General features: G+C 45.7%; 1 protein-coding gene across 4 annotated transcripts in view; it reads right to left on the reverse strand.

Moving 5' to 3' along the window:
* The window catches only part of TTC14 (tetratricopeptide repeat domain 14), a 252101-nt gene that overhangs the window by 188631 nt on the left and 37078 nt on the right, over positions 1–26392 (reverse strand). For all 4 annotated transcript variants that reach the window (XM_069618672.1, XM_069618671.1, XM_069618670.1 and 1 more), the window contains exons 4-5: positions 15662–15746; positions 15225–15354 (exon numbers count right to left, since the gene is read on the reverse strand). In XM_069618672.1, the coding sequence (XP_069474773.1) occupies positions 15225–15354; positions 15662–15746 (215 nt within the window). The remainder of the gene's footprint in view (positions 1–15224; positions 15355–15661; positions 15747–26392) is intronic.

Here is a 26392-nt window from a genome sequence, read left to right on the forward strand (position 1 = left end):
GCTTTTAATTGTGGAGAGAACCAGGTATTCAGGTGTTTGCGGGGTTTGCTCTCTCTCATCTTTAGGGGTGCTATGGTATCAAGGGATGATAACATCACTTTGTTATACAAATCAACCATAATGAATGGGTCTGTGTGATCTGGGATAGAATTAAGAGTAGGTAAGATCAGGGGGATGAGGTTTTCAGAGGTAATGTGTCTTATTTTTGGTGGGGACTGCTTGGGCTACGCTCTCAGTATGCAGAGGATGTGAGGCCTCTAGTGAGAACATAATCAGATGATGGTCAGACCAAGGCTGGGGCGTTATGGATAGGCAATCCAGGCAAGAGTTCTACCTTTCGTATGGGTAGGACATGTAAACTTTTGAGTGAATCCTAATTCCTCTAAGGAATTGTTGATTTGAGTGGCATTAAGGTCTAGGGGGTCATTGAGTCCCAAGTTAAAATCTCCTAGTACAAGTCTCTGGGACAAACTTTTCAAGTTGTTGGATAAGATGTTTGTAAATTCCTCTTCAAAAAGTCCTAGGGGGCCTGGAGGTCAGTAAATAAGGTGGATAGTTACAGACTGTGTGTTAGTTATAGTTAGTTTGGCGGTAAGGGCTTCACAGGCATCTGTACTGTGAGGTGGAGCAAGTTTCAATGTGAGGTTGGTTTTATATATTATGGCAAGTCCTCTGCCTCGAGAGGTGGTACGATCTAGTTTTAGGAGGGTATAGTCATCTGGGATGGCTAGCAAAATAGCTGAACCAGCTGCGGGATGGAGCCAAGATTCTGTAATGGCTAAGAAATCTAGGTTTTCATTTTATAGTAGGTCTGCATTCTCTATTGCGTGGGCGACCATAGAGCATGCATTTATTAGTGCGCCTTTTATAGTCGGCTGAACTGATTGGGGCAGTTCCTTATGAGTGCATTTCGGGGCTATTGTAGTTTCTCGGAAGAGTCTACTATTGAGTTGAAGGTGGCGTTGCCTAGTTTTGCAAGGATCAGTGGTGGCATTATTGGGCTTTTTTTTTTTAAGGTAAGGGGTCATACAGTCTAGGGAGGCTCGCGCGTAGTTTAAGTTTCCTCTGAATTAAAGTGCAAGGTCTAGTAATCATGTTAGACTGCTTGGAGGGGTTGTGTGCAGGTGACAGTAGTGGGGGGAATTGTATCATATTGAGATCTTGTAAGGTAATTATATAAAGGAGAACCCTTAGTAGAATTGTATAGAACGGTGGTAAGTACATGGCGTATGCATGGGGCTATGTGTGTTGGGTAGACAGTGAGGTCTGTGTGCTAGTATGCTAAGATCCAAGGTGGGACCTTGAGTTTGGGTCATACATATAGACCTGTGGGTGTGCAAATCTGCAATTTCGGGATTTAAGCAAGGGTGCACAGAGTAGAGTGATGCCCAGTGAGGAGGATCGTGGGCTGCTGTATGGCAGGTCGCATGGGTTAGAGTGATGGCAGGTCAGAAGCTACGAAAGGCTAATGACTCAAATTTGCATAGGCTAGAAGAATAGCAAAATAAAATGCTGTGTCAACTGATGTCTGGCAAATCACAAATATGGCATGTACAGTGCAACGTAAAGCTAATGACTAATAATCACACAAGCTGAAATAATATCAAGTAACATACAGCATGGGGCTACTGCCTAGTAGATCACTCAGAATAAATAATAAGGTATAATGCAGCAGTGACAGCTGGCTCGGGATTTGCACAGGTTGCGATGGAGTCAGTCGGTAATAGTAGTGCCAAGTAAAGTAAGGGGACTAATGACTATCGATGCACCTTATATTTAGATTACCCCCGATAGAGTAGGCGAGAGTACTGATGGCTAAATGCAGGCAGGGCTAAGTGGGTGTATGCAGATCTGCCATGTTGCGTACAAATGCATAGAAGTTATCGAAGTGCGCAGTGCGCAGATACAAGTGTGGGGTGAGTAGGCAGGCCAGAGTACTAATGATGTAAACATCAGCAGGCGTTCGTAATACGGAGTGAATAGTAGGTCTAGGTTAAATACAGTGCGGCTGAGCAGTTGTAGTTAATCAGTCACTGATCGCAACGGCAGCAGATTCAGCGGGAGTCGCGGTCGTATAGAGCATATGATCTGGCGTGCAGCAGATTATAGGATACACGTATGAAGGCAATGGGAGTTGGCAGCACATGTATAGGGCGAGTCTATGCAGGTATTACAATATAGTTGTGTGCATACTTCAGGTGAGCTGTACAAGTACAGTAGTACCTTAAGTCAGTTAGATGATCCACATCTCGGAAAGGATTCTCTAGTTCCAGCACAACAGGCCGACAAGCTGGTGACGCTCGGTCAGCTCAGTCAGGGGATGGCCTTCTCTCTGACCTTACCTCGCATTGGCTGAAATCAATGGGATAAGCCTGCATAAAAGACAAGGCTTTTTGGCTTGGAAAGCAGAGTCTACCACTGTACGAAGGAATCCGAAGAAGAACTTGGAAGAGACGCCTGCTGCAACTCCTGGACCGTTGGTTTGCCCGGTGAAGCTCTGCTGCTGTGCTGAAACTCTGAATCCACCTCGACTAGGGAAATCCTGCAAGTACAACTTCTCCCTTTGAGTTGGTGGGACCAATCGACTCCAAAGGTAAGCCAGACTGGACATCCTCTCGGAGATGGCTGCACTTCCACTGCTGCTGGAACCGAAGTGCCAGGGAGAGGAACACCAGATTGTGTGTGTGTTGCTTTTAAGTCAGATCCGAGAGCCAGGAAGAAACTCCGGACTTCCCTGAAGCAGGACTGACCAAGCCTGAGTCACCTCAACAAAGTGCTGGACCCCAGATGCGAAGAAAGTCCAGAGTGGTATCCGAGAACCGCAGTGTTGCTATTTGCTGTCAGACGCGAGGAGCTGAAACACCGAAGAACCGCTGAATTGAAGTTTGCCCATTTCTGCCGCTGACCTTCCCATTGCAGAGCAGGAGTCCCCAGACGTCCTCCTTGTCCCCATGACTGAGGCTCAGGAACAACAGGATCTGCAGAGCTGTACAGGAACAGAAGCCAGCTGGGACCATTTCTTCTAACCAGAGGTACTGTAAAGTCTAAGAGAACTTAACTCTGTTGTGTAGCCTTATTTTAGACCTGTCTTGGTTACCTTGCAGAGTTGCTATAGCTTTGCCCCCCCACAAGCTTCTCAACTTGTGGCCCTTCAAGTGTTCCATTTTCTACAAACATGTCCAAAAACATTGTGCAAGACGTTTACCTACCTGCAAATAAGATATTCAGCTTCCCAAGACATTGTGAAATTAACATTGGCTGTCCTGGCTCCCTGAGAGACTCTTCTCCCCTTTTGACTGTGCTTATCTTTGCCCCAGAAAAGGGTTAAAACTTATCTGACATGGCAAAGTGTACTTACCTGTTTGTGAATGATTTGTTAACCTTTTATTCCCCGTCTATCTTTTGCACCAAATTCATTATTGCTCTAAATGTACCAGTGATAAATCAATGCCCACGGTGTCCTAACTATTTAAGTCACCTAAGGGTGTAGGAAGTGTATGTGTGCCATCCCCAATGGGTATCATCTGATTTAGAGAAACTAAGAGTGTGTTTGAAGTGTATTATAAGTGTTACATACATTGCTCCCTTCTGAAGAAGGATTATACAACTGACTGAAATAAATTATTAATTGTTTTATCAAGGAACCTTGAGTGTGAGTTTATATATAACTGTTCAGTGAAAGCTCTTGAGATAAGCCTGGCTGCTCAGCCACACTACCAACCTGTGTAGTTCAGATTTATACCAAAGGTTGGGTCCCTATTGCCAGGAGGCCAAGGTTATTGTAGTGCACCTAAAGGGTACTGGTTAGGGAGAATTCTCATAAATGTGCTAATTCCCTCTACCTTAAGAGCCCTCCAGCTCTTTTGCTAAACTTTGGGACTTTGAACTTTTCATTTTCAATGTGTTTTCTGTGTTTATACTTTTGGCTATGGAGTCTAACCAACCCCATAGGCATCATTTATTTTATTTGTGTTACACGGCACCTTCAGTGCAGTGACAGAGGATGTCTTTTAGACTTCCCAAAGGTTTAAAATACCTTCTCTGGGATAAACTACTGTTTCCCAGAGAATGTAAAGTGAAATTGAAGTCTTTTCAAATTCCTAGACCCAGTACACATTATATTCCTAAAGAGTGCTGGAGGGGTTACCTAGTATCCCGTGTCTAGAAATTCATGTAGCAGTCAAATGCTACTCTTTCCTATTGAAATGGCTGCTGGCAACGAACTACCATGATTTTTCCCGACCGCGAACACTGGTAGCTAAAAATCGCGGGAGCCATGTTTTTAAAGATGGCGCTTTAAGCACCTTTGTTTAAACGGGTCCCAGTCTTCTTTTTTCGCCATTTCTTTTTGGAAAGGTCCTTCAAGGGTTTGTCTCTGCGCGCTAAAAACCAGGTTTGGTCCCTTTATTCGTATGCCTTTGGCGAGCTTAAGGACTGAAGACCGCCTCTTGCGCCCGAGCGTCTGGGGTGGGCAGGGAAGTGAGGGAGGTGCCTGAAACTCCCTGTGCTAAGTCTCCTAGGAGACCTGACTGCACTGTGGCATGATTGGCTGGCTGACTGTCCGGCAAGGACAGCCACCGTGCTGGGTGAGTGACAGCTAGGCTGGAATGAAAGAGAGAGAACTGTTTAAAAGGTGTGTCTCTTGGACTGGAAGGCAGAGTCAACCACAGGACCGAAAGAACCGAAGAAGAGCTGAAAAGGACGGCTGCAGCAACTCCTGGACTGTTGGTTTGCCCGGTGAAGCCCTGCTGCAGGTCCGAATTGCCAAGTTCATTTCGACAGAGAAGCTCCTTCAAGGACGGCTTCTTCCTTTGAGTTGGTGGGACCAATCAACTTGTAAGCCACCTGAATACCATTCTCAGAGTTGGTTAGGTTTAACCAGGGGGAAGGACACCAGCTTGCGTGCTTGACTACAGCTACTGAAGTGACTCCATTGTGTCAGCATTTTCAGACGATCCTGTGCAGTGCAGGAGTCCCCTGACGTCCTCCCCCTTGTCCCCACGACTGAGGCTCAGGAACAGTGATATCTGCAGGAACTGCCAGGAACCAACGTCTTTAGCTGCATCTTTTTCTTCATATTAAGGTACTGTGCCAACCCGATTGAGAGAACTTAACCTCTCGCGGTGAAAGTTTGTGAAACTTTTCCAACTTGCAGGCCTAATCAGCTTGTGACCCAACATATGATTCTTTTTGGTACAAACTACTTCTGAGAACTTTGGCAAAGACTTTACCGTTTACTACCAGAACCATTCTTTCCTATCCAAGACACTCCATTGACTTTGGCCTAGGCCTATTGAATTGAATTGGCTCTTCTAGTGAACTGAAACTATTTGCATTGCCTAAGAAAGTATTTGTGATCCATTTTATTAACTTGTGCCTTTTTACTCCTATTTAAAAAAAGGACTGAAATGCCATTTTGCTCCTATTTCCGGGGAGCCTAATCTGTTCAGAAACGTATTGGTTTGGTACTGAAGTGTATTTGTGTATAATATTAAGTTGCCTACTTCTAGTGAATGTTTTCTAAATGATTGTGTAATAAATTAAGAAATGTTTTTACCAAGAAACCTTGAGTGTAAGTGTCTACTTGAACCACTGTGATTGTAAGACCCCTGTGTAACATCTTGTACTGCTCACATTCCCTCTTGAGATAAGCCTGGCTGCTCAGCTCACTACCAAAAACTGTGTAGTACAGATGTACACCAAGGGTTGGTTTTGTCTACACCTTTAGTCCCAATTGTATGTGGTGGTCGCAGAGCGTACTGCATGCAATTCTGCCTAACACTACTGCATACAATCTTGCCTAACACTGAGACCTTAAGAACACTCCAGAGACCCAATCCAACTCGTCCAGACCCCCTCATCAGAGTGTGGGACTGCAGGAACCGAAGAAGATTGATCAGGTGAATCACGTCCTTTGTTGGTGCTGCAGAAAAGGCACCAAAACCGCAGAGCGACCAGAGAAGTTGATGAAAGCCATGCCAGAGATCCTCCCTTAAACTTCACTGCACTGGCTTTTGCTCCTATGTTATGGGGAACCGGACATGTCCTTCAGGCTGTCAGTACTGGGAAACATTGTTTTCCTCAGTTGTGTTACTGTGTTTCTACTTTTGTATCAATTGTGGTAAGCATGATCATTGTACAATGCAGATTACACTGCAGTACAATGGGGTACACTTTTTGTTTTGCCCTTGACTAACACTCAGAGGATTTTTGGTTTTCTAGATGTGCTAAAATTATAAGCTGGTGGCAGCAGTGATATATTCCCACTTTTTGGAAATTTTTGTTTTAGCTTTAGAGTTTACCGCGTTTCACTACTAACTGTGGCTACGGGTCGTGTTACGAGATGTTTCGCTTGTCCTTTTGCCATCTTGTTTTTTAGTCTCCTTCCTTGCAGGGGAGGCCAGGAAAATCGGTACGAGGACTTTCAGTGCCCCCGTGCTTTTGGCTGGCTACTGGAGGGCTTTGTGCGTTTGCTGGCAGGATGTGGGTTGGGACTGTTTGGTTCCAATCCAAACTGGTTTCAGTGTGTCTGAGTCATAAGCATGAATGCTCCCACCAGTGGTCCTGATTGGACCACTGCTGGTGTGTGTGTGTGGGCTAGTCCAGTTATTGGCTAGTGAAGGCAGCTGCTCTTACCTGGCTTTTAGGATAAGAAGAGGAGTCCTACACCCATTCCTCAGAGATACTGGAGAAACATGAAGGAGCCAAGACTTCTATCCAGCTGTGAGACCTGCGAAGAAACTGGAGGCCTGCCGGAAGGAGGCCTGGCTACTAACTTCTGCTGCTGTCCTTGAGGAGCCCTGGCTTGCTGAAGAGCTTTAGCGGCACTGTGAAGGAGCTGCGACTCTGGTTGTGGAGGGAACATCCAATCCTGACGTATGCTCGGTACCCTGCAAAGAAGAGCCTTCGGAATTGTCCTGGGACCGTCCTGTGGCTGACCAGTTCCGAATTTGGGCTAAGGTGCTGCCGACGCCACTGTTCCGAGTTTCGACCTGGACCTTTGGGGAACCTCAGCTGGCCCCACAAGACTCACCTCTGCAAAATATCGGCATCCTAGCTTCAAGGGGACTCGAGATAGAAGGGAAAGTCTGAAAGCGGCAGTTGAGTGCCTTTGCTTCGCCGTGCTGTGGCGAGCACCGTCCAAAAAATCGCTTTCCTGACCACAGTCCAGTCCTGAGAGGGTTCCTCCATCGGGTTTTGCTGCATTCTTCATTCAACAGTCCTTGCAATAGTGAAAGACACCAACCGGATATCACCTAGAACCTGCAACCCCTGCGTATCAAGGACGGCAACGATTGACGGGAAAAGCAACTTCTGACCATCTTCGTTAGTCATGCCAAGTCTGGGGAAGAATCGGAGAACGGGGGTACACTCATAAGTTTATGGGCATATAATAAACATTAGAACAATATTGGCTTTGCCATTGCTTGCTTGCGCAAGACTTCTGAAAGTTGGGGCTACTTCTGTTAGCTGGGGCAACTTCTGTTAGCTAGTTTAACTTGTACTCTGACAATTGGAACCTTTCACTGAACCTCAGAGGCCCCAACTGCATTTTTTCCTGCTTCAAAGATTCTGTGGAACTTTACCTGAACTATTGGGCAGAAGGCCCCAGACAATTTAGGGGTGGGCAATTTAAGTTGGGGATCATGCTCTGTTGACCTTGAATGCATAATAATAATGTTACCTTTCCTTTGGAGGAGTTTGTGATGTATTTTATGCCCTCCGATAAGTTAACGTAATATATGTATCTATTTTTGCTAGTTTTGTGTGATAACCCTACTTGCCAGTAGTAATTTTTCTATAGTGTGTTTGGCCAGTAAATGATAATTGTATTTTTATACTTCCTGTCTAAGTGTAATCTGTGATTCCCATTGTGTGAACTCATTGTGGACCCTTTACAAGCTCACCACCTCTGAATAACTTAGCCTAGACCGACTGTCAGTGCTACCTGAACTGGTTTGGCTACAGCTCCCCAGAGTTGTCTCAGTCACAATATAGGTTGGCCTTTTATACATCTGTCCACCAGGTCAGAGTATAGAAAATCAGTCCTAACACCAACTAAGAAGTGGCCTTTTGAAAGTATTGTAAAGTGCACATGTGTGCGTTGTTGGTTTATTGTGCCAAGTATTTAACAGTGACTCGTGTATAAATATAATAAACCTATATTTTAATATAAATGTATGTGTAAGTGTTTCTTTGATGTGCTTTACTAGCTAGGTTCAGTGCACTTACCTACAGCTCACATCTTCCTCTTAAGAAAAGCCTGACTGCTCTGCCACCCTACCAAGGTCTCAGAATAGTACGCACTGATACTAAGAGTTGGGGGATCTACAAACCACTGGGAAAGCTTACTAAAGTCTTACCTCCAAGTGGGACTTTAGGAAAACTCCCCTAAAAGTATCATTCTCTATTTATATTTCCCTGCACGCATCACCATCTGTGAAGTGTGGTAGAGACACTATGCATCCCTATAGCCTTCTTATTTGTAATGTGTTCATTACGAACATGATGTGCACTTTTGTATTTTACTGCTTAATGCCTTATAGAGTACCAAAAGGTCTTTGCCTGTTCTTTCACCATCTTGTTGTTTGGCCCTCCTGCTCTCCAAGGGCCAGGATTGCCATGTAAGGAAAGCACTTTCCCAGTTAAAGCTCCTGCTATCCGAGGCGAATTGCTGGCCTGCGTCTGTGGCTGGATGTGGGGCTGTGACTGTCTGAGCCCAGCCCACATCCATGTCATTGTGCGCTTATTGCTGGCCAAATGTGTTGGCCAAAAGCTGTACAGGACTAGACCACCCATGCCAGTTTGAATGGTGCAGATACTTTGCAGTGGTGGGCTTGAAGGCTACTCCATCTCGAATCCTGGATAAAAAGGAGGGACTCCTGCAGCCACTCAACATATCAGAGCCATGACCACTACGAAGAGGAGCATCCTGCTGAAGGACCGGAAATTGTGGTCGAAAGCCAACCAACAGCACTATCTTGAGCCATCCTGGCAAAGACATCTTCCTTAGCTGATAGCCAAATGTCATTCATCTGTGCATCGACCTCCATGACCGGTGGGAACAGCCAGTCCTGCACTCAGAAGCCTTCCGAGAATTCCGGAACAATCCTGTAGGCTGACCAGCTTTAAATTGGGCTACCTCGCTGCATCAGTGATCATCCAGAGTTGAGCCATGGGACTGCAGATCCTTCGCTTATGAAAGGAGAAGCATTTCCCAGAGGTTGTAGCCCTCCGCCATGAAGAGTGTCTTGGCCAGAAGGGTCGAAATCAGCCACTTATTTGGAATGGCTGTCGTCGATAGCCGCCTGCATCGTGTCCTGGGAGTCCTCTGAGGTTGACGCCGGAGGCATGGTCCTTTCTTTAGTTCAATAGAAGTGTCCAGCAATTCAGTGTCCAGAATCAATCAGAGCATGGAACAGTGAACTAACTGGACCCAAAAACCTGATGCCGAAAGTGGCCTTTGCACCAGACACCCCTGCACTTCCTCCAATGGAACCAAGGTACGAAAAAAGGGGGGGCAGGGATTTTAGGTACTCCTACAATGGTCCCAGAATGAATCCAAGAACAGTAAACATATCTGCTCTTGCCCCCACACCTCCATAGGGTTTAACAGGCATAACGTCCTTACCCTAACTTCACCTTGCCCGATTGTGAACAGTGGTGTTCTGGTAAAGTATCCTTCTCAGGGCATCACCCAAGGTGGTTGGAATGGAGGATGGCCCGCTAGGAACTTTTCTTCAATTGTTAACCAAAACACAAACTGCCTGTTGGTTTTGCCAACTCTTGTTCAGACATTTAGAGACTCTTAGCCTTTTGAAGAGAACTACATTGGGACCTCGGACTCTAGGACACAATATTTTCTAGCAAAAGGCGTAGTGCTTCATTTCATAAGCTTTATATGGGGTTTCTAACTAATTTTATTATCAACATATTAGTTATCTACCTGGTGGTTATTTACCTGGTTCTTTTTAGTCACACGCTTTAAAACTCAACAGTATTCTGAATCTGCTTTACCTGTATATTAAAAGTGAAGTGTTATTGCTCTTAGCAGATCACACCAAACTGAATGTGTATAGTAGTAGTGAGTGTTTTAGTGCATTACTTACTTTGGTTGTTTTACTGCTAACAGTTTATCTAACTCTGAATTAAATAACTGTACTTTTTATTCATTCCGCCTAACTTGTATTATTAAGAGCGCTCTGTGTTTGCTTAACTGAACCCTTCACTAATTCCTAAGTCTAAGACTTGCTGTACAGTCATACAACCCATAGAGTGTTTGGCTAGGCATTAAGAGTCTATCTGTTCACAACAGGTTGGCCGCTCAGATTCTGACTATAGAGCTGCTTTTTAAAAAAATATATGTTTATTTTAAATCAAGGCAGGTTCACAATTATATCACATGAGCAATAGATGAGACACGATGACCCCTAAACATTACCTTCAAGTCCTATTCCCCTTCCCCCCCCATTCCCGTTTCAGGGCCTCCACCCCTGGGCCGTCCACTCTGAGGCCCAATCGGCTATGTGACCCCTCCGGGGTCTTCCTGGTCCATCAGGGTCCACCGGGCATTGATGGGTTTGTAGGTCAGGGCGGGAAATCGCTGGTCGTATTCCAGTACTGGGGCCCAAATGTTCTGGAATCGGTGGAGGACTCCGGCTTTTGCCGCTGTCACCTTCTCCGCGATCAGCATGTCCCATAGTTTCGTCCACCACTGGGCCATGAGGGGGCGTCCGGGGATTTCCAGAAGCGGGCCAACACCGTTTTCCCAGCTAGGAGACATTGGGTCAGCAATTTCGATCTGTTCCCGGCGCGTGGATAGATCGCGGGGACTGGGACCCCCCCAGCAGGACAGGTTCCGGTTCCAGCGGGATTACTGTCCCGGTGATCTGTGCAATAGTTGCCAAGCATTGTTTCCAGAATTGTTGGCTCTTCAGGCATGTCCACCACATGTCAAAGAAGGAGCTTGGTTGAGCTTGGTTGACCGCATCCTCTCCAGCAAGGATTGTCCACCTGAGGGTTCATGTGGTGGGGGGGTGGAGTAGTACCACCGCAGCATGATTTTATATGCACATTCCCTGTTGGTGACGCAGGTGGACGAAGAGTGTGCTCGGGTCCAGATGTCCAACCATGTCTGGTCCTCTATTGGGTGTCCCAGATCGGCCTCCCACTGGGCCATGCAGCAGGTTTTTGATGCCAGGAAATCACCCAAAAAGCCCCTATAAAAGGTGGAGATCCTGCCTCGAGTCGGGAGGTCCTTGAGTGTTAGTCCAAGGGTGGTGAGGGTATGCATTGCCGCCTGAATGGTCTGGGGGTGGGAGCACCAGTGACGCAGTTGAATGTATGTAAATCCATCCTTTTCCTGGAGTTGGAACTTTTCCTTGCACTGTTCAAATGTGTGGGATATATTTCCCGTGTATACCTGATCTAGGGTCTCGAGGCTGCCGTTTATCCAGTTCTGGAAGCTGCAGGGATTCGACCCGGGTGAGAAAGCTGGATTATTGAAAATTGGCGATTGTGGGCCCAGACCCCTCGGGACTCCCTTTCGTTTTAGTGCCCAGTCCCAGGAACTCAGGGTGTGTTTGGTCGCCAATAGAAGACCCCCCCCCAGCGCATTCTGAGGGGGGGTGGGATATGTGGCAGGAATCGCAAGGGGAGGGGAAGCTGCGACTGCTCCAGTTCTACCCATCTGGGGCGGTTTGTGATCGTCTGCCATGCGTGGATATGTGCCAGTTGCGCCGCAGCCCTCCCAGTTTAGAGCCGCCCACCAGTGTCTTGTGGGGGATTCTAGCCCTCTTACCCCTCCAGACGAACTTAAGCATTTTCCTGTGTAGGTCTCCAAGGGTTGGTGCGGGGATTGCCACTGGGAGGGAGGAGCAGGCATAGAGAAACCTCGGGAGAATGTTCATTTTGCAAGCTGTTATGCGTCCCATCAGCAAGATTTCCTGGGTCGTCCAGCGTTTCAGGTCTCCTTCTAGTTCCTTGAACAACTGGGGAAATTTGGCTTGGTATGTATCTTTTGGGTTCGCCGGAATGTAGACTGCCAGGTAGGGGATGGCCCTTCTTTTCCACATAATTGAGCACATCTTGGCCAATGTCTCCTGTTCCTCCGGGGGGAGGACGATGCCTAAAGCCACCGATTTGGTGAAGTTGAGAGAAGCCGGAAACCTCTCCGTAGCTGTTATTTCCGCCAAGCCGTGCTCTAAAAAGAGCTTCCTCCAAGATCATGAGTAGAATGTCATCGGCGTATAGGGCGATTTTATGTTGCGATGAGCCGACCTGAGGGCCTTTAATATGGTTGTTCGGTCTGATTCTCTGAGCGAAGGGTTCCATGGTGAGTGCGAAAAGTAGAGGCGATAGCGGGCAGCCCTGTCTGGTTCCACGCGACAGGGGGATTGGGGCCGAGATAGATCCGTTGGTCCTCAGGAATGTCTTTGGCGCTTTGTAGTTGGCCAGTATCATTGTCCGGAATGATGTTCCAATGCCAAAGGCCTCTAGAGTGCGTTTCATGAACGACCAGTCCACCTTATCAAATGCCTTGGTAGCATCGAAGGCCATTAGTACTAGTCTCTGGGAACTTCGGGCAGCAAGGTCAACCAGGTTCAAGGTTCTGCGGATAATATCTCCTGCTGTTCGGTTTAAGATGAAGCCCGCCTGGTCAGGCTGGATTATCTCCGGCAGTGTGCGACCTAGGCGATTTGCGAGAATTTTGGAATACAGGTTCACGTCCATGCTCAGCAGTGCTATTGGCCTGTATGAGGCCGGGTCTCTCGGTCTTTCCCTGGCTTGGGCATGAGGATGGTGGTAGATTCCGGCATCGAGGGGGGTCACAGACCCGGTTTCCCTGAAGGAGTTGAAGAGTGTCACTAAGGGGGAAACCAGCTGGGGTCTGAAAGGTTTGTAGTACCTGGCAGAGAAAACGTCTGGGCCAGGGGCCCGAGTTTTAAGAGCTTTGATGGCTTCCTCAACCTCCTCCTCCCACTGATGGGCGCCTCCAGACTCTCTCTTGCTGAGTCGGTGAAGAGCTGCCCTTTGCAGGTATTCCACCCGTTTGGGCTGGTCTCGTGGCAGAGCAGTTATTACCTGGGTCAGGTGGTCCACAGCCAGTTGTTTTTTTAGTTCTGAGTATTGGATGACTCCCTGGGAGTCGCGCAGGCCGGAGATGGTGTTGGTTTGACTTGTTTTGGCCAGTTTAGCTACCAGGATTTTGTTTGCTTTATTGTTCTTTGCATAATAAGATTGTTTGGCCTTGGCCATTAGTTGCTCAGTTTGTTCAGCATAGTGGGCTTCTAGTTTCTTCCTGGCTGTGCGTATAGCTCGCTGCGTCCTAGGAGACCAGCCTTTTTTCTTGTGAGCTTCCTCCGCAGCTCCAAGTTCTTTCTCCAGGGCCATCCGGATCTGCCGCCTGTTCTGGTGGTGGGCCACCCCTTGTGCAATCAAGACACCTCTAATCACTGCCTTCATGGCATCCCAGTTATTTGCCGGAGAAGTGTCTGAAACTGGATTTTCTTCGAGGAAGTTCTTGATCGCGGTTGCTATCCTGTCCCTTATCGAAATGTCATTGAGGATTGGGTCATAAAGGTACCATTTACGTGGGAGTTGGGCTTGAGGTTCTGTGCCTGGATCTCCATGATTACTGGGGCGTGGTCGGATAGGATCCTTGAGCCAATAGACACTTCGTTGACGAAGGCGAGAGTCTGCAGGGACGTCACAAGGAGGTCGATCCTTGAGAAGGTTCGCTGGACGTAAGAGTAAAAGGAGTAATCTTTTTCGGTGGGATGAAGCACCCGCCACAAGTCTACCACCTCCAGGGATCTAAATAAATGCAGACGGCTAAGCGCCTGGGTGAAGTTGCCCAGAGTCGGGGGGTGAAATTTATCCCTTATAGGGTCTGGTACTCCTTTGAAGTCCCCTCCAATTATCGTCTGGCCTTCTACAAAGTGTGAGAGGGAGGAACTCAGTGAGTCGTAGAAGCTCGATTTCCCAGAATTGGGGGCATATACTGAGATGAAGGTGTACAAGTCTCCCAGCAGAAGGCATTTGATTGCTACAAAACGGCCTTCTGGGCAAGTTTTCGTGTCCAGGACCTGAGGATTTAGGTCCTTCCTGAAAAGGATTGCGGTGCCTCCTTTTTTAGTCCCACCTGAGGCAAAAAACTGGAGCGGGTACAGCCGGGAGTGGAGCCGCCCGACATCTGCCAGTAGTAGGTGAGTCTCCTAGAGCATTGCCACCGCAGCCTCCTCGTCCTGAAGTTTTTGCAGGATTGCTCTCCGTTTGGTGGGGGGAGTTCAGCCCATTGACGTTAAAAGAGAGGAGCTTTATGTTTTGATGTTCCAGGGCTAGGTCCATCCCCGCCATCCTGTCTGGAGGGGGAGGGGGTGGTGGTGAGCGGGTCAACCGCCATCTCTAAGAGTGTGTCATCCCGCACTTGGAGCTTTAACACGAGCCCCCAACTGGAGGCCGTAACTTTAACTGGCGGGTGGGCTGACATTGTAAGTGCGGTCGCACCCTTGGCCAACCGGGCCAACAAGTAATCGAATTACTGTGGGTTTCCAAGGACTCAGAGATGGGACGTACCTTGGAATGGGCATGAGCTGTGGGTATAGCCCGCTGCCATGGTTACAGATGTTCGTTTGCTGGATCGAAGATGGTGATTCCCTGTGGAGCAGGGCAGGGCGGCCGGTGAGTAGAACCGCTTTTAAAAACCCATCTCAACGGGCAGGCACCATCCATGCTCCCCCCCCCTTTTTTTCACCTCAACATTCCACAACCCAACAATCCCATTAAAATTATCCCTTTACCGATCCTTAAAAATGCAGCAAAGAAATGGCAAAATATCCCTTCACCTACTACTTGGCATTATACATTAATACAGTGGCAGCACAACATCCAACAGTACTATAACTTTTGACCCATGTAACTATGCTCCTCCTCAGTAATAGCGCCTCGATGCCCAAGGGTTGTTTGCGTGCTATACAAATGTAAAATAAAATAGCTAGATCAGGAAACTGTACCAAAGAGACTAATGGGCCATAAGGCCACCAACCAAAGTCACTGCTCCAGTAAGGTATGGATGGAACACACCACACTGGGGAAAAATGGTCAAGGCATCATAATGAACAAGTAAAAAGGAGAGAGGAGGGGACTCTAAAATGTGAGCAAATGGGGACTTTATTCAATGCAATAATTAATACATTCAACTTTGAGAAGCAAATTACTCTTACTTGTAATATATAGGCAAGTCTTCGGTAGGAATCACGCCCAATTTCACAGAAGACAGATGGGAAGGAAGAGCAGCGCTTTGTAGAGAGACAGAAAGTTTCTCATGGTACCGATCTATATCCTTTATTACAGCTGTAAAACAAAACAGTGGCAAAGGAAGCATTACAATATACATAATATAAAGCCTGCGGAACAGTTCAGGAAATCAGAGATTCTACTGTTGAGATGCGTTATTTTTTTAGACTGAGGTACTCGGGAATAGATATAGAAAAACAAATGTCCTGTATTTAAATAAACTATCTGATATACTGCTTGGGGGCTCTAGCCTACAACACTTTGTTGTGCAATAGTATTGGACTGTCCAAACCCGGTATTACGGGCAACTTCTGAAATTCAATGGAGCCTGGGCAGGAGATCCCAAAAGAAAAGAGAAGTTTACCTTGTATAAGATCTCCAGTCTGATAATATGATAAGGGATCCCCATGGCTACTGTGAGAAGGCACATCTCTCAATGGGCAAAGAGCCTAAAATAGAAAACAAACAGATAACAAAAATTGCCAATCAACAGTAAAAGACCGAAATAAAAAAGAAAAGTAAACTACAGTAAGAAATGCTATCACCAACCGAGTTTGAATGTAGTTTTCTTTTTTGCAACAGTGTGATCAATATTTCCTGAACACTAGTAATCATCTTGATTACAGAGATTGAAAGGAAGCAAAGTTATCCTAAAAGATAACTAGAAGGAAAGGTATCGTTTTGGAATTCTTACATTTGAAACAGAAAACATGCAATAAAGCTCATCAATAAAAGGGGCTGCAGTCATAGAAAGATGAAAGCTGTACAACACAGATTACAGAAGTTCATGAAACATGAAAGTTAAAATATGCAGGTGTGAAAATATGCTCAAAGTGTTGACAAGGTTTTTCAGAACTTACTCTTCTGAAGGCTTTCCAGAAATCATCTTAGTGGTCCAACAAGGTCAAGTGGCAGAGCTGTTAGTCATAGATTTTGGAGAAGGAAGGCTTTGTGCAATTTACAAAGACTTGTAAGTAATGGAGATCCACACCATTGAGTACAAAGTACTCCCATCAATAGGTTGCATCAAGTTGACCATACGAATAAATAAGTAAATACTATTTGCATACATACATTCACAGGGCGGTCTTCAATTGGATCCACCCAACTCCCTCAATATTGTGATCTCAGTTTTAGACAAGTTAAAAAACATTCAAACAATGGCCTAATTTCACCAAAATACAGGCATGGAGCTGGGACTTGCCCATGCCCAGAAGTCAGCTTATTCAAAGGCTTAATACACCAGATATCCTCCAATGATGTTCGACACGAATGCGCAAGACTGAAGGCAATTGAAGACAAGAGGAATTGGGCCATAAAATGAAGATTACGGGTTCTGGAAAATGAAAACAAATCTAAATATGCCTTTGCAAAGTTAAAACTGCTGCAAATTGGCACAGCAGCTTCCGACGTTTAGCTGTACTATGTTTGATTTCCTTATATGTACCAATGTGAAGGTACTGTTGTCTACACACGCCAAAGACACTTAGAAACAAGCATTGGCAATGCCAATAGTTCTGGCGTTTGTAGTTTATTGCATTTTACATTTAGCATGGAGGGAAGTATTGAGGAATGACAGGGCAGGAAAGATGAAATGACAGCATGGGAGGGAATGGAGGGCAGTGCCGGGCGGCGAGGGAAGTACTGTGGAGGGAGGAATCTATATACATTTGTGAACGTTCCTTTATATGTTCGGGTTGGCTCAAGCCCCATAACAGTTGGTGGGCTGAAATTGTGGTCCACAGTCGGCATACCACTCTGGGGTGTACTGGCGATAGTGAAATTTGACCAATCCCATCCATTCCCCCAGCACAGTGCGTGGTCCGGCCCTGTGCCATCAGTATGGGCGATTTAGTGAGATTGCGGATTCTGCGATTGTTGGCTCCAGCCTCACAACAGTTGGTGGGCCGAAGTTTTGGTCGGAGGACGGCAAACCAGTCTGGGGTGTACTGGCGATAGTGAAATCTGACCAACCACACCCATTCGTCCTGTGCTATCACTATAGGCGATTTGACCTACCCCACTCATGCACCCTGCACAGGGGTGGAGCGGGGTCCGGCCCTGTGCCATCAGTATAGGCGATTTTGCAATTTTTTAAAAATATGACGTTAGGTCACAATATAACATACACAAGGCTATAGAAGCCTGTTAGGTAAGAATTGGTGCAGTCACACTGAACGAGACTACACAAGACTCATCTGCTTGGTATTAGGTAACCTACCCTTTGGTATAGGTCTGTACTACACAACTTGGTAGCGTGACTGAGCAGGCAGGCCTATCTCAAGAGCGGTAAATGTGAGCTGTCGAGCTGTAGTAATGACATTTGTAAATACAAGTAACCAAGTAACAATTACACTCAAGGTTTCTGTTATAAATAGTGTTATATTCAACATCAATTTTTAAATAAGCATTCTTTAAAAAGGCAATTAATGTAACAATGTAAATATACTAAAAATACTTTTCAGGATCAGCACAAGTTAATGGATAATCTTTGGATAGGATTCTAACACAATTCCTACACCCTGAGGTGACTTCAATCACAAGGACTGTAATGGCATTTATAGATCACACTAGTTATACTTGGCAGATTCTGAGGTTGCAGAAAGGAAAGGTTTAAGGAAGGAAAAAGGTTAAACAGGTTCTCAGTATATGTGAGGACACTTAAATATTCCAATGAAATCTAGACAAGCCTTTCCCAGCAATAAAAATCTAAAGCAAGTTACCACCTATGAGAGCCAGAAATATCAAAAAGTCAATGGGCTAGAAGAGTCTGCAGGGAGCCAGGACAGCCAAAGTCAATTTGAGCCAGTCTATGGAGCAGAGGCACTTTTTAGATAGAAGTCTTGCACAATGTTAGAGAGTTTGTAAAAATCACTTGTAGGGCCACACACTGTTAAGCCTGTGGAAAGCAGGGTTGGAATCAACTCTAAAAAGGTAAGCCAATGCAATTCCCAACTGAGAAAAGCACGGCCAAAAAGACAGTGAGGTCAGTACTGCAAGTCTAAACAGTACTTCTGGTTTGAAGAAGAGTGGTCCAGCTGGATTCTGCCCTGTTACAGCGGTGCAGACCCTGCGTCCCTGAGGCTCAGTCGTGGGGACAAGAGGGAGGACATGTGGAGGGCTCCTGAGTCGGTAGTTTGGAGGTCATCTGCAGCTATGGTCTCTTTTCAGTCCAGCGGCACTTCTCGTTTTCAGAACTTAGTAAACAGCACTGTCACGGATCTTGGATACTGGTTGGACTTCCTTCACTTCTTGGGTCCTGCACTCTGGTGAGAAGACTCGAGCTCTGGTAGTCCTCGTTAGGTAGGAATTGATGTAGTAACACTGTGAGACTATACAACACTTATCTGCTTGGAGGTAACCGACCTTTTGGTATAGGTCTGTACTACACACGTTGGTAGTGTGGCTGAGCAGCCACGCCCATCTCAAGATGTGTTAATGTGAGCTGTAGCAATGTAGTTATTTATTTAACATCCATTTTTTAAATAACCTTTCTTTAAAAAGGGCAGGGTAGGTAACAATCAAATATACCTTAAAACAATTTTCCAGAATCAGCACAATTTAGTAGATACTTTTTAGAGATGCTTTTTTTTTTTTTTTTTTTTTTACACACTTCCTACACCCAGAGGTGACTTCATTCACAAGGACAGGAATGGCATTTATATATCACTAGTTATACTATGCAGATTCTGAGGTTGCATAAAGCAAAGATTACAGGAAGGAAAAGGTTAAACAGGTTCTCAGGGCATGGGAGTATACTTAAATCTTCCAATGAAGTCTAGACAAGCCTTTCCCAGAAATAACAGTTTAGAACAAGTTACCACCTATGAGGGACAGAAACATCAAAGTCAATGGACTAGAAGAGTCTGTAGGGAGCCAGGACAGCCACAGTCAATTGGAGCACAGTATATGGAGCTGAGTCACTTCTTAGATTAAAAAAAGTATTGCAAAGTTAGAGAGTTTTGTAGAAATCACTTGTAGGGTCACACGCTGTTAAGCCTGTAAAGAACAGAGTTGTAATCAACTCTAAGGGTAAGCCAAGGCAATGCTCAGCTGAGAAAAGCACAGCTCAAAAAAGACACAGAGGTAGGTACCCCAGGTCTAACCAGTACCTTTGGTTTGAAGAAGAGTGGTCCAGCTGGATTCTGTCCTTTTGCAGGTATTTGGAGGCCGTCTGCCGCTACGGGCTGTTTTCGGATCACTGGTACTTCGCAGTTTCAGCGCTCGGTGAACAGCGCCACCGCAGATCTCGAATACCAGTTGGGATTCCTTCACTCCTTGGGTCCTGTACTCTGGTGAGGGGACTCGAGCTCTGGATGTCCTGCTTCTGAAGGGTCCTTAGGAGACTGCTGGAGCTTCTGGCCGGATTGCAGACGTTGCACTAGACTATGGATTTCTCGACCCCTGGCACTCGGTTCTTGCAGCAGCGAAGAAATACAGCCTATCAGGGAAGATGGTCCAGTGGAGTTCGTCTCAGGGTTAGTTGGTCCCACTAACCCAAGGGAAGAAGTCGTCCCTTTCGGAGCTTCTCTTGTCGAGTAGAAAAAGGAGCTTCAGCACAGTAGCAGGGCTTCACCGTGCAATTCAGGAGAATGCAGCAAGCTTCGTTCACGGTTTCTTCATCGGGTGTTTCTCCCAGTGGTAGACTCTCACTATAGTCCCAAAACCCTCGCCTTTTTCTCCCATTCTTGCACAGCCTAGGCTGTCAATCAATCACACAGCAGGGTGGCTGTCCTGAAAGGACTGGTTGCATTCAGGCACTCCTAGAGACAAAGGACAGGGGAGTTTCGGGAACCTCCCTCACATCCTGCCTTTCCAGACACACTGGAGCCAGAGGCAGGCTTCAGGGCTGAAGCCTGCCAATGGCAAAGGGAACAAAGGGCTCAAACCTGGCTCAACACGAAGAGTAAAACCCAAGAAAGACCTCACAAACAGAAAATGGTGAACAAACAAGACCGGATCATTTTGACAAAATGGTCACCCATGGATGCTGTACTGCAGCTGAGGGTTCAGCCTGCGATAGAAAAGCACAATGGTAGGAAAATTAAACCACTGCCACCAGCCATTTAAAGTAGTGAGGGTAACACAAAATGTAGTATAAGGGGCTACTAGGGAACCCCAAGCACTCCACATACGATGGTGTGTGCTGGATCTACAAAGAAAAATGGTAAGTATGTTCTTGGGAACAGTAGTTCACACGAGAAAAGGTATTTAAACCTTATGAGAAATCTAAAGGATTTCTCTGTGACATGGCACTAAAGGTGCTATGTCACCATACAAAAAAATAGATGCCTATGGAGTTTGTCAGACTCCAAAAACACAATCCAAAAAAGGTCACATGAGAGAGTCAGAAAAAGGTCTCAGTCACACCGGGGTAAAAATGGAAAAGTCCTAAAGTCCAGAAAAAGAGCTGGGGGTCTCGAAGGTTGAAGGAAATTAGTACAGAAATTAGAATTCTCCCTAACTCAGAGCCCCACATGCATGTCAGCTACAGACCTGGGCAACGCTGGGTGGTACCACAAGTATTTTATATAGGATTTACAATCAGAAAAGTAAAAACCGGGTGGACTGAACAGAAATGTTATGTTAGAAAGAATAATAAGTCGCCTGTAGCAGTACAGTTTAAAGGCACAGGAATGCAGAAGCTCAACTTGAGTTTGTCTTGGAAGTTGTAAAGATACCTAAAAAGGAGGTGGCAACATCAATAAGAGAGTACATCAGAGAGAATACATTGGCAGCATTTACACTATCAAAAGGTATGACCATGAGATGCAATATTAATTCTGATCTGTGAAAATATGATCTGAATATGTGATCGGTACAGTGGTTGGTGGAATTTGATATTATAGAGAAAGGCATTCGACAGATTGATCAATAGCAAATGTAACCTTTGTAGAGGGAAGATAGTAAGAGCTTTTAGCGGTATATAGATAGAATCATTTGATAATTATGCTATTCATAGCTTAAACATTCATGTAATTTTGCAGGGTAAATTACATTTTGTGAGATGTGAAGACCCAAACCCATTTGTATATACTGATGAAATTCAGCAGGCTTTTCACATAGGTGAATAAAAATGTGGACTTTGTTCGTTTCCATCCTTCATTATGAAGGTTGCCGGCATAACCCATTACTGATTTTCTTTTAAATATTCATGCAAAAGGTTCTTATTTGGCCAAAGGATCAATTAAATAAACTGTCTATTTAAAGTGTATTCAAAAAGAATTATAGTATGCAATGGCGAGAACAGATTTTTACTTGCATATTGATACTGGCTATTCTATGCAAGATGCACTTTATCTTACCCCTAGCACTATGGTGTTTAATCGTTGGCACAAATAAGAGGCAGAATGTGCTCTCCCCATTGCATAATACTATAATTCTTTTTGAACATACTCAAAAAAGTCTGTTTATTTTCTTTAATGGAACCCATAGAATTCCAATGTTCGCTATATTCCTCACACATCAGGTAAGTAACCATAATATTACTAAAAACAAAAGAGAAAGCAATACAAAGTACTCCTACACTATCACTGTAAGGTGATGTGTGCAGTGTAAAACAAACACAGAATTTCATAATGGTGGACAAAGTCCCCTTGCACTGAAAGGCATAGGAACTGATCAGTGCGCCTAATACAGATAAGCGAAGCAGGTTAAGTAAAGCAAAAAGGCTTTACTTACCTTCAAAAGTGAGGACAGGCTCAAAACAGCAAAACATTGGGGGTCCCATAGATGTTTGTTGAGGGTAAGAAGCAAAAAGAACATCTTTCCTAACAGACACTAATGTGGGAGACCTAACTGCACTTCTGGGGACGCCAGAATTACTACAGCTGCCACAACCTACACCACAACACAATCGTAGAGTGGTAGAATTACCTGGAGATGAAAATATAGTGCTTAGAAAACACCTGTGGCCTGGCAGTCATATAGCTACTACGGCTCACCTTCACGCCGTCGGAGACTGCCCTGCCTCTGCTGCTGGAACTGACATCGGAGGGCTCCCCCCCTGCGCCGGTTGTCGGCTGCGCCTCAGCTCAGTGTGAGAGCCGTGCCTAAGCCCACCTCTTCATCACCTTCCCCTCCCCGTGTCCCCGGGAAAAGAAAAAATCTTGTTCCGGGTGAAGCCCAGCGTGTCGTGCTAAGTCTGCACCGCTGTAAGCGGCACTTCAGTGGCATCCGTCAGACTCTCCTTGCAATGACTGCCCTGACTAAATCATCTTCGTTCACCTCCTTCTGCCCCTAGCTTGATATTCAAACTTTTTCTTTCCCTTCACTGGTCTTTGAACCATGCCTCAAAATCATTTGGGCGCGTTGCATTGGCTTTCTCTTAAGCTTATGGTGCTTCTTTACAACCATTGCAGTGTCATTTCCTTGTTTATGGTCTCAGTCTTCTCACTCTTTTCCATCTTCCTTTCAGCTTAACATAGCTCAACCTATACCTGTCTATTGGTCCAATCATCCCAACACCGTTCGCTCCCAATCCTGTAACCCGGATAATCTCGATTAAAAGTTCTTCCGGGCACAGGTATTCTTTGTTCGTACTCTCTCTTCGGTCTTACCTAATCTCCCTCCTTTGAATACCATCTTACTTCTTTTACCTCCTCTTCCCCTCTAGCTTTCTTAACTATTTGCCGTTCCCCAGGACCCATTTCTTACTTCTGTGATGATCTTGACTCTAACATTTCTTCTTCTTCATCTTAAGTCACTCTTGATTCTTCAGGGTGACTAAATTACATCTGGCCACTCTTCACCTCCTATACCACCCATTCTTGATACCCATCCCCTTTTTTCTATTCCTACCCCTATCACTCCTTCACATATTTCTGGCTTTTCTCTTAACAATTTGTTTCCCCCCTCTATACCACTTTCTTCTTCCTTGCTCTGATCATCTTCTCCTTGGACATATCCCATCCCCTTGCTGTTCCCTCTCTATCATCGACTGTTCTTCGTTGGGACGTTTGGTCCTTTGACCCTTTGTCTTTCACCTCTGCACTCTAGTCTCTGCTCCTTCAAGGTTTTTTCCTCGCTCTCATGCGACTGCTACCTCGGATTTATCTTCAGCCCTTCTGAACTGTCTGGATACTTTATACCCTTCTCCTTTCTACCCCTACCCACAAACCTTCTCAACCTTGGATGCACCCCTCTCTCCGTCTTCTAAAGCAGCTTCTTCGCAAACCCAAACACTGCTGGCGTTAAGACCTTGCTTCTCTTTCCTCGCTCCACTCTCTTTAGCTGGCTCTTACTGACGGCTAAAAATGAGCATTTCAGCAATCTTCTAACCTCTCTTTCGATGCAAACACATCACCTATGCCACACTCTTTCTTATCCTCTGTCCCCCTGCTCCCGACTCAGCTGTTCTGTGCAATCTTACGGCCTTGGACTTTGCCAATTTTTGCTCTACTAAAATCTCTCTTCTGCCTTCTTGGATCTTCCTCCTCTTGCTCTCCCAACTCTCATCGTCCCTCACCTCCTAGGACAATGTCTTTTTTTCACCCTCTTTGTGACGCTGACATCTACCATGCTCTCCAAGGCAGTCCAGTCCCTTTATCACTTATGCCATTCGTTTATCCCCTTCCTCACTGCTTTATTCAACTCCTCTCTTCCTCATGCTATGGTTTCTTCTCTACTCAAACACGCTGTGATCCTTCCCATTCTGAAAAAGCTTTCCTTGGACCCTTCCGCCCCTGCTAATTTTCACCCCATTTCTCTTCTGCCTTTTCTATCTAAACTTCAGGAATGTATAGTTTACTCGCAGATCTCTCGTGTCCTTTCTAACTCTCTTCTTCCCCCTCACCTCTCTTCTTCCCCACTCACCAATCTGGCTTCTGTCCCTCTCATTCCACCGAAACAGCTCTTCTTTCGGTTTCTAAATCCCTTGGCACTGCCCGCTATTCTAGGGACTCCTCTCTTTTTATTCTTCTTAATCTTTCAGCAGCTTTTGACACTGTGGATAACTCTATCCTGGTCTCCCCTCGTCACGATCTTGGCTTTCGTGGCACGGTCATGGACTGGTTCTCCTCATATCCATCGTCCCATACCTTCTTTGTCTCCTGGCTCAACCAATCCTCCCCTACTCACCTATGGTGTTCCTCAGGGCTCCACTCTTAGTCCACTTCAGTTTTCATTATACACTAGACCCCTTGCCGCTATTCTCTCTTCCTTTGGAGCCTTCCACCACCTTTATACTGATGACTCCCAGATCTTTCTTTCCTTTTCCCCTGAAATTCACTTTAACTTTTCTGCTTGTCTACTGGACGTCTTCTCACTTTCTTCACCCCAATCTCTCAAAAACAGAGGATCGTTTTTTCCTGCTTCCACTGTGCCCACCCCCTCCTTCTATTATCTCCCCCCCCTCTTCTTCTATTAGTCCCACAACTACAGCCTGAAATCTGGGTGTTATTTTAGACTCTTCTCTCTCCTTTACTTTCCAAATTTCCTCCATCTCACAATCATGTCAGCATCCGCTGTACAATATTCGAAATGCCAGCCCATTCCTCACCTCTAATGTTACTAAACTTCTTCTTTGATCTTTTCCTGCTTATTCTATTGCTCTTCTTTTTCCCCCTCTCACCTAGTCTTTTACTCTTTTTATGGGCGGCTTTTGTATGTCTCTCCATAGTGTATGGTTAAAGTTATAGTTTCCTACAACTTTTAGGCTTAGTTGCCCCTTTGGGCTCCCTTGTTAATTTCTTTTTCCTGTACTTGGGTGAACTACAGTTCCCAAGTAGTAAAGAGGTATTTTCATCCCCTTCACATTTTTTATAAGTGAGCCAGCACACCCCACCTTATGTGCAGCGCTGGTGGAAGATACAATGTATCCCGTCTTACTTACCCGATATAATTTTGTTACAATTGTGAGTTTTACATTAATGGCTGGTGGCAGTGGTTTTACCTTTATGACTTTTAGACATTTTTACTTGCAGGCTGTTAATTCAGCCTCGGTAATCCACAGGAGGACCACCATTTTTCTAAAATAGTGGGCTCCTTTTTTGCCATTTCTTGCATGCTTGCTGTTTGAGGTCTTCCCCTGCCATTCTAGGAGGGAACGACCTGTGTCAGGGTCCCATTAGATGTCTCTTCGTCCAATCATAAAGTGGTCCTGCATAAGAACAAACATTCCAGAATCCACAGTAGAGTGAACAGTTTTCACTCCAAAGCAGGATGCTCTTTACCTCCTCGGAATCATGGTTCGTATTTTTACTCGCTCCATTTCAGGAAATGCTATGGGTTGCCTGGCGCCCCTTGCATTCACGTAGGCTTTCAGGCCTACAATGTCGCGTTATGCATGCGGTCAGCTGACCGGTATTTAAGCCCGGTCTCCGCGCACGGCGGCGCTTCTGAATTTGTAAAAACTTCATAAGCTGCGCCTCGTTACCTTGTCTTCTGACTCCTTGAATCCCTAGTCTTCTGTGTGGTTTTCCTGCCTTGTGCTCGTCATTGTCTTGGTCTTACCTGCTCATTGCTAGACCCGGAACGGCCATGGACTGCATTCGCCTCATCCCACAAGTCTTACCTGCTGATTGCAAGACCCGGAACGGCCACGGACTGCATTCGCCTCATCCCTCACGTCTTACCCGATTATTGCATACCTCGGAGCATTCATGGACTGCCTGGTCTTCTTCGACGTCTTACCCGTTTGCCAGGACCCACGTCATTTGGATTGTTTCATCTACAATAAGTGCTACGTCTTCACTCTTTTTCCGCCCAAAGACTTTAAGGAACAGCAAGAACTGCTGCGCATCGCGCCAGGATCAAAGGACATTAGTGCAACGGCGGAAGGATCGATAAGACTCCTTAGGCGTCCTCGTGCCGGCGGGAATAGGAAACAGGACATTGTGTTTCCAGGACTACCACTTCATCCCCCAAAACACATCTGCTGTTACTATCCCGACCACTCAATTGGTAAGCACATACAGTTTGGTTCTTTTTTCTTACTCTACTGTCCTCCTGGTAATTGTTGCATTTCTTGTTTCAGGATACTCACCAATCTAGCTTGGAACTATTCAGTCCCATTCTGATTTTCTTGCTTGTGAGTATAGGTTCTTCACCTTGTTTTGGGATAACAGTGCTTTAAGTAAAGTGTTAATACTCGGTT

Source organism: Ambystoma mexicanum, chromosome 10 (genome assembly GCF_040938575.1).
Source record: "Ambystoma mexicanum isolate Mex_15411 chromosome 10, UKY_AmexF1_1, whole genome shotgun sequence".
NCBI classification, from domain to species: domain Eukaryota; kingdom Metazoa; phylum Chordata; class Amphibia; order Caudata; family Ambystomatidae; genus Ambystoma; species Ambystoma mexicanum.